The 11,655-nt window shown below is 35.6% G+C and overlaps 1 protein-coding gene across 3 annotated transcripts; it reads right to left on the reverse strand.

Annotated features, from left to right (window-relative positions):
* Positions 1–2: 2 nt before the first annotated feature.
* COA6 (cytochrome c oxidase assembly factor 6) lies at positions 3–6,337 on the reverse strand. Of its 3 annotated transcripts, none has more exons than XM_070932558.1 (4): positions 6,237–6,337; positions 5,806–5,888; positions 3,378–3,532; positions 3–363 (listed from the first exon to the last, which is right to left on the reverse strand). In XM_070932558.1, exons 3-4 carry the CDS (start codon positions 3,519–3,521, stop codon positions 268–270), a joined length of 240 nt encoding a protein of 79 aa, XP_070788659.1. In that variant the 5' UTR covers positions 3,522–3,532; positions 5,806–5,888; positions 6,237–6,337; the 3' UTR covers positions 3–267. The 3 variants fall into 3 exon arrangements, with proteins under 3 accessions (XP_070788659.1, XP_070788658.1, XP_070788660.1); XM_070932557.1 differs by lacking the exon at positions 6,237–6,337 and adding an exon at positions 6,131–6,230; XM_070932559.1 differs by lacking the exons at positions 5,806–5,888; positions 6,237–6,337 and adding an exon at positions 5,952–6,047.
* Between the last annotated feature and the right edge of the window lie 5,318 nt (positions 6,338–11,655).

Genomic DNA, 11,655 nt, shown 5'->3' on the forward strand with positions numbered 1-11,655 from the left:
GATTTGAATTTATACAGTTCATTTATTTTGATTTTATTGATGATGTAGTCTTTTAGTGGTGAAAGGTAAGCATATTTTCCTAAGTGCCTCTTCTCTCCAATAAGCATTTCAAATAACAGAAGCTGAAGCTTTCAGGCCAGGATGAGATTTATAAACAACAGGTCTTAAAATTTATAGGACATTGCTGGTGCCAACATTCATGTTCTTCAATTATGCTGTTTTTTTGCAACTTCCCTTGTGTACAGTATTGTAAAAGTTCTCTAGTTGCTATGACTTCTCTGTTTTTTCTGAAGGCAGAAATTGTCCTGATTCCATTTGTGCCTTATATTGTAAATAATCTCTTCTTTTGTTAAAGTATTTAACCTGTTTTGAATAAAATCACTTGGTTAGCAAGTCAACCAGCTCAGTAAAAGTCTAAAGTAATAAAAGTACAAAAAATATTACACCCATTATGACATTTTAGATTTAATTTAATGCCACTATTATTGATCTATCTTCAAAAACTAATGTTCAATCAATTTTATACACATTTTTTTTGAAAAATAATACGGAACTACATACTTTTCTTTTGTTACATATACTGGGGGAAAAAGCCATATCACTGTGTATGAAACTTATGGAGTGAACAGGTCTGCAACCTAGGAAGACATTGTTGCTTTAATGTTTTAAAGAAAGGTACTTCCTACATGCTCCTAGGTGTTGCAGAGCAAGGTTTGCACAATTCTTGTAGCTATGTAGAAAGTAGTTAGCTTAGTAATGATTTATGCATTGGCTACAAATTACAAGTGGTTCCTCTATTTCAAATTACAGGCAGATGGTTTTGAAATAAGATTTTGTGTTAATTATAAGAAGCCTTCCCATGTGAAAATGCTTTTAATTCTTTTTTAAAAAGCATGATAGGATGGGAAATTGAAGGCTGGACACTAGGGCAGGGGTGGGCAATTGTGGCTCTTTTACAACCTGTGGACTTCAACTCCCAGAATTCCTGAGACAACTTGGCTGTCTCAGGAATTCTGGGAGTTAAGTCCACAGGTTGTAAAAGAGCCACAACTGCCCACCCCTGCGCTAGGGGGAAACAGAAGGAACTAAAGATTATACTTAAATGAGAAGAACACTTAAATTCAATTTACAAATACAGAATGAAGCAAAATATTTTAATAATGGCCACATCGAAGAGAAATTTTGAATAATGGACCCAAAAGTTACTTTTAGGAGTGCCTGCATCTATAGACCATGTTTAAAAGACATTATGGAAGATGAATCAGATTCACCTGTGAAGACAGACTAATCTGAGAGAGGAGTTAAAAATAATAGGCTACAAAAATGATATTAGAAAAGATGTTACACTGGACATACAAAAGAAATTGGCTAATGTTTTAATAATTAAAGGCTGTATGAATAACAAATCAAGAAACTCTTCTGGATAATTTTCTTATATTGGATTTACAAAAAAAGGCTTGTTAATACCTTTAAGAATTTTATGAGAAGGAGCCAATGAAGCTCTAGGATATTACTTTAAGGGATTAAAGATCAAATTTGTTAAAAGAAAGTGAAGTAATAAAAATGTGGCTTATTTGCGGAGGTTAAAAAATACGTTCTTTCTGATAATCCTTAATGGATTTCTGCTGACGTGAAATTTTAAGACTTTTAAGGATTTGCTTATAGATAAGAGATGGCATATGGGAAGAAGAACCTTTTTCTTATATATATAATAATATATTTACTGTATTACTATATTTACTATATTAATATATTTATTATAATATATTTCATTTTTTTTCTATTTTTCTTTTCTGCACCTATTTCCCCCACATACACTACAATTGTAATTTTTAATATTTAATGAAAAAATGCACTTGATAAATGCATAAAAGGCCATCGTCCAGAAGCAAAATAAACAAAGCATGTTCCCAAAATTCTTATTAAGCATGTGCCAACATATATGACTAGAGAACTCTTCACTGTATCTGGACTGTGAACATGTGAAACCCAAGCTAAGGATCTCTATACTGCAAATTCTCTTTTTGAGACATTAGAAAAGCCCTTGTTTATGTCCATGACAGAGGTGGGGAACAGGAGGCAATACTAGTCATATTTTCTGGGCAACCACTCAAGCCCAGGAAAAGTATCCAACTTCTATAAGGAGCTGCTGATAGGTACAGCCCTCTTCAGATCCAAATGATGTACATCTCCACTCTTCCAGCATTGTGTTGGTAATGTGATTTTCACTGTTTGCACTATAACTATAGCACTGCAATTTATATAGACAACAAGAATACACTCTGCTCCACTTCATCCAATTCAATGTTTATAATTCATGTGGTAGATTAATCTCCCAATAGATTGAACAGAACGTAAACAGGATGAAATATAAGCTTCTTATTACTGATAGAAAAGACTTATCATGAAGTATGGAGTTATGGAAAACATGGAAAAGGATGGCTGGGAGAATAGAATACAATAACAGTTGGAAGGGACCTTGGAGGTCTTCAAGTCCAACCCCCCACTTAGGCAGGAAACCCTACGCCACTTCAGACAAATGGTTATCCAACTGAATGAAGAACTAAAAGTGCCTAGGGGATGATAATGCTGCAAAATGAGGACAGAACAAGACATGTGTAATGCGAAAAAGATAGTTAAAAATTATGTAACCAAAAAGGCTCTGTTTTGTATGGTCAAGAAAAAACAATGCAAAGAGAAAGTGGAGGTATTTGAGGAGTGGATGAAGAGGGCTAAGAAAAAGGAACTTCTAGAAAAGTAAATGGAAAGAATAAAAGTGATGAAGTTATTTCAAATTAAACTGAAGGGAATGTTAGAATGGGTACTTTCGGATATTTGTATATAAATGATAGCATGTTTAACAGCAAAAGTGAAATGAATGTATATATCTTCGAATTCAAGCAAAATGGTTGAAAAGATTAATGCTATGAGAATGCTGAAAAAATGGTGAGGCTGGGAGTAAGTATTGCAGCTGCAAAAATGTTAAAATATATAGTTTCTTATGGAGCTGCTGCACAACATTTAACCTGCCTAACAATCAGAACGCTGCCCTTCTTTTGTACAAAGGCCAAGAGGTCAAGAATGACTGCAAATGCTTATTCATTAATGTATCTGTAAAGGTTTCAGACAGAATTCTGGAAAAAATTTAAATAGAAGTGTACAGATGTGGAAGGAAGGATGGTTTGCAAAGACATAAAAGAATGGAGATAATGAATAGTGGTGGTGTAATTTCAATTTACTTTGAATGCCTTTTCTATATCTTTTGACATCCACTTTCTTTTGTTCCCTATTTCTTCCTTTCTTGCCTTTTGCATATCCCCAAAAGAAATACCATGTCCGGTATGTGTGTATAAAAATGAATAAAAATAGTTACTTACCCACTGCTGTGGGCATAAATTTTCAAAAGAGCACCTCAATTTGTCACATTTTGATGTATCTTTCGTATTTTCATCTAAGCATTTCCAATAAAAATCTCGGGCATCCCAGCAGGCTTTCCTTTCTTTCATAGATGGTGCTGACATTTCTGAAACTCCTAAAAAAAGAATTAAAGATGAAATAATCCTTAATTTTTGTTGCTGTTGTTGTAATTCTCTTAAATTACAACCCACAAAAACCTTGGAAGCTAGTCTTCAATTCTAGTGCTTATTTCAAATATGTACCTGAATGTTGTAAAAGTCTTCCGCAAGTCAGGGTGTTCTTGTAGTTTACTTACCTCTGAAGATGCAAAGTTTTTCAGCCAAAGATGGAAAAAAGATTATTATAAAGCTAACCTAGCATTAACCCTGGCCCATTTTTTCTTCAAGGAGCAAAAGAGCTAACCATGGCCCATTTTATTTTCTTAACAACTGTCAAGCGCCAGGGAAATCGGAAGATCCAGGCAGTTCAAATGGGTATTAAAATTTATTGCAAGCTTAAACTCTCTACAAGAATCTAAACTACTAACAGTCAAAGCAACTTGGCGGTAGATAAAGGAATTCAAGATGGGCTGGACTTCGATCTCTTGTGGGCACAAAGGGACTGATGATGTGTTTGACCCCTCTCTCTGTCTCAAGCTGGTCATCTACAATACTATAGTAGTAATTTGCCAAACAGTTTCGAACCTGAGCCTCCGGAGTTTTAATCCAATAATTCTAACCATCATACCACTTTGGTTCTGATTGTTTAATTACTAAACATCAAAATCTATAGGTTAGTACAAGGCTAAATAACAGTGAACATAAAGAAATGATGCATGAATGAGCATATGACATTAGGTGGTCATTTCATGTGGTGGTGGTGGGAGGCATGGTAAACGTACACATTATACCTCATCTTTCCTAAAATGGCTTTTACAACTCACTGAATCACTATCACTCACTATACTCCAAGTATACATGAAAATAACGAGAATCTTTCAGAAGGAAACCATGTAATTATGTCAGCTATATTGACAGGAAAAAAGATGTGTTTCTCCATATAAATAGATTAAACTCTGAAAAAGTAAATACATAACTTGGGAAACTTGAGGGTGTCAATCATATACTTGCATTCAATTGGACTTGAATAGATATCAATGGGGCAGCATTTAAATTTTACTTGACAAAGAAGGCATGTGTTCACAGATGGAACAGGAAAGTTAATCTAATGCCATAAGTCTGTCATCTAAATGGGGCTATTAACAGAATTTTAAAAATTGATACAAGCCCATTTGAAAATTCTTACACATACATTTCAACAGAAAAAGGCCCATAGCACCTATGTGGTACTAAACTCCAAAGTACCTGGAATACTACCTTGTACACCTGATATATTCAAAGCACAGCAACAAATGGACTTATTGCTACTTCAAATGCCATCAGTCCATCCCAGATATGGGTCACCTGACAGCCTTTAATCATTTTCTATATTTCACATTTTCTCCAGGTGAGAGTTTTGCATTTACCACAGAGGTTGAAATTGAGTCTCAAGCTATTCCACTGCCATGTCCAATTTGTGTTAGATCATTACAACTCATTTAAAACACACTATTTGGTTATTAATTCCGGAGCCAAACTTGCGTGCTGTGGTTCAACGAACCGAAAATAACAGTACAGATAGTCCTCAACTTACAACAGTTCATTTAGTGACCGTTCAAAGTTACAACCGCACAAAAAAGTGACTGACTTGTTTTTCAGTTACCTTTGCAGCATCCCCATGATCATGTGATCAAAATTCAGATGCTTTGCAACTGGTTCATACTTAAGACCGTTGTGGCGTCCCAAAGTCATGGGATCACCTTTTGCCGCCTTCTGTCAAGCAAAGTGAATGGGGGAAGCCAGATTCACTTAACAATCGGGTTACTAACTTATCGACTGCAGTGATTTGCTTAACAACCTTGGCAAGAGCCTGGTGGCGCAGCAGACTAAACTACTGTTAAAAGTACCATTTAGCTGCCAGCAATTACTGCGAGTTCAATTCTCACCAGGCTCAAGGTTGATTCAGCCTTCCATCCTTTCAAAGTAGGTAAAATGAGGACCCGGTTTGTGGGGGCAATAAACTGACTGTATAAAATAGAACACCGCTTAGGGGGGGGCAAAAAAGCCCTACTAAGCAGGTATATACAAAAATATGAAAGCTATTGCTTAATGCAATGTAAGCCGCCCTGAGTCTCTGGAGAAGGGCGGCATATAAATCAAACTAATAAATAATAAATAAATAAGAGAAGTTGTAGAATGGGGCAAAACTCACTTAACAAATGTCTCTTAACAAATGTTGGACTCTATTGTGGTTGTAAATCGAGGACTACTTATAATCACTACACAGAGAGAGAGAGAGACACACAAATACCCCTTTGATCCTGGTAGGCTTTGTACTCGAAGAGCTACTTCTCCTTAGCTCTCTGCTTCTGTTTCCCTGGAAATGCGATCTATCTGCAAAGGAAGAGAGGAAGGCGGGACCGTCCCGTGAAAGGTCTCGAAGCGCCAGCTACTTACCACCTGCGGTTGCACCGGGACGTGAAGCCGGTTACAAACAACTCCTTCGCCACTATCAGAAAAAGCAGCCAAGTAATGGGAGCACGTCTTCCCCCCCCCCCCTCTCCGCCACAAAGCCAAAAGCTGGCCGTGGGAAATAAGGTGCACGTCCCCTGCACAGGGTTCAAAAGAAAAAGCACCTTTGAGGCGAGCGCCAATGCAATCACGCTCCCCGTACAAAAGTGGGCTGGCTGCAGCCCGCTCGCCCTTCCGACGCTCTCCTTCGCAGGTCCTGTTAATACTTACCTGGCGCACTTCCGGAACAGCTACATCCCCGGATGTTCGTCTCTATCAGACGTCTTCAAACTTGGCCGCTTTAAGACTTGTGGACTTCAACTCCCAGAATTCTCCAGCCAGCTATCCCAGAATTCTGGGAGTTGAAGTCCACAAGTCTTAAAGCTGCCAAGTTTGAGGACCCCTGGTCTCTATCAACCACACCGGAAGTGGATATGCTATTCGTTCAACCGGCAGGCTGTGTAAAGAGCCTGGGGAAGGTGGGGGGGGAGGAACGTGCGGGGGTTACCTAGCACGCATGCGCACTTGGCCCGAGCGACTTTTAGCTAGGAAATTGCCAGGACCCCGTTCCCTTTTGTACAGGTAGGAAGGCAGAAAGTTTCCGTTGGGAAGTCTATAAAGATTCTCAGTCATTCAGGTCATGGTTGTCCCAGAGTTGCTTTTTCAGGAAGAAACTGGACTTTCTTAAAAGTTTTTTTTTTCTTTCGAAGACGTTTCGCTTCTCATCCAAGAAGCTTCTTCAGCTCTGAAAGGACATTGGGGGAATGGAAGGATGCCTGCTATTCCTTGCAGCTGTCTGCAAGGAATGTAAATCCTTCCATTCCCCACTATCAGAGCCGAAGAAGCTTCTTGGATGAGAAGCGAAACGTCTTCGAAAGAAAAAAACAAAAAACAAAGTCCAGTTGCCTCCTGAAAAAGGGATTTCCGTTGGGAAGGGAGTTGCTAGCAATTGGGAAGTTAGAAATTTTATTTGCTTTGTCAAGGGCATTGGAAAACCCAAGAGTGCTTTTTAAAATTTGCTTTTTAAAATTTAAAATAAGCCTTATTTTTTTTTTACAAGCTTATTTATTAAGGTTTATATCGTCGCTCAACTTGACTTTGGGCAAGAATATAAACCAAAGAACAAAAATACAAAAGTGGAATAAATAATAGCAGCTAAAGATTTAAACAAGAAAAATGTATCTGAGTAGAGATTAATCTGTCTGCCTGAAGATACTTGTCGGTTTTTTGATGACATTATTACTGCTACTTTCATTGTGTTGATGGTATTATTGTTGATCTGCCTAATCATTTTGATAAATTTTCCTTTATTGTATGATACATATAGTTGCAAACTGCAAACTGCTTATTCTTCAAAGTCCTGATTATTGTGCTGAATTATATGGATTGTGATGTGTCATGTGTTGAGCTAAACCATTGAGAACATTTTTCATTCAGCTGAAAATATAGATGAAATATTTTATTATTTCATCTATACCTTTCCTCTGAGACTTAAGAATCCAGTGTTCAGAATAACACAAATAAGATACACCTTTATATAAAGGACTATGTTTTAACATAAATATGTGTCTTAACATTAGGATTAGTAAGAGCGACCTGACTAGAAGCCAGAATAGAGGTAGAAATAAGAATTAGGGAGAATATTAGTAGTTATAATTTCTATATAAATGGAAAATAAGTAATAATTAGATAGAAAAATGAGAGGTTGAAAGATGATATTACTATGTATGTTCAAGATCATTGACATTAGAATGGAACATTGAAATACTGAATAACTACTTTAAAATAATCAAGTACATTAATATTAGGACTATATAAGTTTAATTAATGTAACAATTGACTGTTATTTGTATTAACGTGAATCATACCCAGAGGCTACTCTGTTCATGTATTGATGTTGCTATGTTTAAAAATAAAAACCCAATAAACCTTGAAAAAAAATAACACAAATAAGATTCCCCCTCATTTTATATTCATTTAGAACCCAGACATATCTCTGGGAATAAACTGGATGAAAACAGTACCACTGCTCCCACGTCATCCAGTAAACCTCATTGATAAGTGAGAATTTGAACTTCAGATTCCTTGCTTCGACTCTTAGCATTTTGTTTTTTTAAGTACTTCTAAATCACCTGGACTGAAAAAAATACTGGTGCAGTCTGAGAAGAAACTCTCCTTTTTCTTTTTCTTTTTCTAAATATTGTTGAATAAGTCTAATGACGTGGCTCATTTGTGTGCATAATAATAATCCAAAGGCATTAGTGAATTTTATAGTTCTTCGGCACCCAGGAAACTATGGCAAGTTTCAGTTTTTGTGATTTCTAAGATACTTAGTATTGTGTTTTCTCTTTTTGAAAATTGATTGTAGCTAAACAGTGGGATGCAAGCTTTGCATTTAGAGGGCCTGTCTTCACTCTGGCATTGTCAGCTAAAAGGATTGTGTAGTGGATGATGGGAAAGATGTTTTGTTTGAGACCATGTATTTGGAAAGGAGGGAGATCTGAGGAACATCTGCTCCAGTCAGTAATGTAGCGACTAGCTGTTTTTTATTCAAAATAAAGACGGTTGGCTGATCCACTAACTCTTGAGCAAAAATTAGAACTAATATATGAAAATAATAAAAGCTTATTTTGGCTAAAACAGGAGAATGACTTAACAAAGAGATCTGTTCTACTGGAAGGAACTGCCTTGGACAAGAGATAGTTGTAGATTATTTTGTTTTACTGGAAATATTTAAGATATGACCATTTCTTAAGCACACTATTTGGACTCTGCATTGAGAATCCTGTAATAACAATGGTTTGGACTAGATGACCTAAAAAATCCCTCACAATACTATTATTTGCTGTCATCCTGCCATAGATGAAAGATCTATAGATAGGTCAATAAATATGACCTCATATCTTTAATCATTCTTGTTCCTGAAATATTTGGTTATATATAACCTTTTAATGATATTACCACCATTCTGTTCTATTACGCGGAAAACTTTCTAAAATATTTATAGATGTAATACCGTGTTTCCCCGAAAAGACCCTGTCTTTTATTTTTTTTGAACCCTGAAATAAGCGTTTAGCCTTATTGCCATGCGCTCAAAAGCCCAATTGGGCTTACTATCAAGGGATGTCTTATTTTGGGGGAAACAGGGTATATAGATAAATATCTAATTTTCTTCCAATATAATCAATGGGATGTTAAATGGTTAATTTTGGCTCAATTGTGCTCAGCATATAAAATCCTTAATTAATAATCGCTGATTCTAAAACCCTAAACTCAATGACTAAAAATGATAAAAAGTATGCAGTGATTTATGTTATTATATAAACTATTTGTGAGGTTGGTAAAAAATGAATTTCTTCAATAGCCCAGATCAGCTGTAAAGGTCTGTACTTGAATTATCCAAATTATATTCTTCTAAAAGTTGATGCTTTTAATAGTGATTAATGACTTCCATATACAATAATGATATTTTTTACTTTAAAATCATGTATCACCTTATTTTTAACATAATCAGGAATCTTGAATCAAACATACTCTACAATTTTTCTCCTTACCAAATCTGATGTTATTCAAGATTTAATATGTAAATTGATTATCTGTAGACAGCTACATTGTTCAGGATTTTTCATCTAAAGGGAAACATTTAATTCTCAATATTTTCCACTTATTTATTCTCCTCACATGTGCTGATAAAGGAAACAAATTTCAAGTATAGAGGGATAATAAAGAATTTGATACATATTAATGGGAAAGAAACCATAAAAAATTCCAAGCATAGGAACATTTGAGTAGATGTCACTAAGCTGTAATAGCATCAAATTGCTTTGAGGTTTTTCTCAAAACCACTAAACAAAGATGTGCTAATCTCCAATTCTAACATAACTTGTTTAAAAATCCAAAAACTATACATTGCTTTAAGCAGGATGAGAAAATTACTATAACCCAGAGAAAACCTTTGACAGTCTTATTACTTGTTTTTCCACTTTTTATTACACATTTTTATGCAGGTTTTTTTTTTTTTTTTTTAGTAAAACTAATGTAACTCACTATAAAACAGAAATGCAAGAAAAAGCCATTGACTTGATATGAAGTTGCAGTAGTTTTTATTCGTTTTGTCAAGCAGATAATTGAATCTGAAATTGATTCAGTAAAAAGTTTAGAAGTGCAACCTCCATCTGACCCAAAAATGCCAAGGAGACAGCACACACTATTGGGTTATGGCAACATTTAAAAATAATGTTTTCCATTTTGAATGCAGCAATGTAAACTTCGAAAAGAGTAAACTGTCACCATCGCCTATTTCTTTGCACATACCACATCATCTATCACAGATAGAAATCCAATGGCAAATCAAATTGTACAAGTAAACAGCATGGTGCTTACCAGTTTTGTAAAAAGTTTTAGGTTTGATGTAAGTATCTTGATGTCCTTAAAAAAAATAGCAATGAATAAAAGCAAATGCAATTCACTTATATTTTCAATATTGTACACATTTTTTTCCAAACAGCTGCAAACTTTGTTGTTCGTTTTTAAGCATGGTTCTTGAATGTACGGCATGATTCTCCCCTCACAGAAATACAGGTCAGGAGCATCTCCAGATCTGTGCAAGTGGGAAGTAAATCTGGCCGCAACAGAAGACATAGTAGTCCTCAAATAGTCTGCACTCCCAGTAATCAGCAGCTTGAAGTAGGCACTCCTTGATTTCTTTGTGAATTTCAAAAGCACTGTGTCTATGGAACACATTCTTCATGTTGAAAAATCGATACAAGCAACTTGCAAGGTTTCCTATTTCTATACAGACAATGGACTAGAATTCTTTAGAAGGCACTGTATTTTCCTTTGCATGATATTAAGCGCAGACTGCAATCATGCACACTTAAGTTTGTTCCCCCTGAGAACTTTCTTTGCACAAACTCCACTGAGGCAGACAGTGTATGTGTGCAAAAATAACACACCGTACAAAGTATCCTGTACTCTTGCACTGTTCCCATTCACGTTAGTGGGGTTTTCAAGAGTAATGCCTGGGTGATGGCACTTTGATACTCTTTGATAGTTACACCCACATGCTTCAGTGCAAACCTAACATTTTTACTTTCTTTTAATCTGGCACCAAGTGCACTTATCTTCACAAAACACTCTCCCACCCTCCCACCCCTCCTTCCCAAAAAATAGTTTATTTTGGTTCTTTTGCAAATGTTTCATGTGCAGCTCTCATAAAAAATAAGCTTATGACATAAGCATAATATTTGTTTCTCATATATGTGTTTGTATATTTATATATATATATATATATGTTTGTGTGTGTGCATGCACACACGCATAAATCACAGTGTGCAATGTATTATTCAGTACATAATGTTCAAAATGTATGCCCTCCATCTCATCAATAAAATCATATATGCAAAGATCATTACTTTATACGTTACATTCATTTAAAAAGAGTTTCATGTTTTGGAGAGGTTCTCCCAAAGTGAAAGGTTGAATGTGAAACAGTGCAAGCAATTTAGTGATGCTGAAACTTGATGCCTTGGACTCTATTATTATCAAAACTGTACATCTGTATATATTTACTGTATTGAACATGTGTGCTTTGCAAGAAAAAAGCTATGATTTAAAGTATACAATATTAAGGAATGTTCATAAAATAATA

This window comes from Pituophis catenifer, unplaced genomic scaffold (genome assembly GCF_029215685.1).
Source record: "Pituophis catenifer annectens isolate HBS135680 unplaced genomic scaffold, rPitCat1.0.hap2 SCAF_1, whole genome shotgun sequence".
In the NCBI taxonomy this organism is placed as follows: Eukaryota; Metazoa; Chordata; class Lepidosauria; order Squamata; family Colubridae; genus Pituophis; species Pituophis catenifer.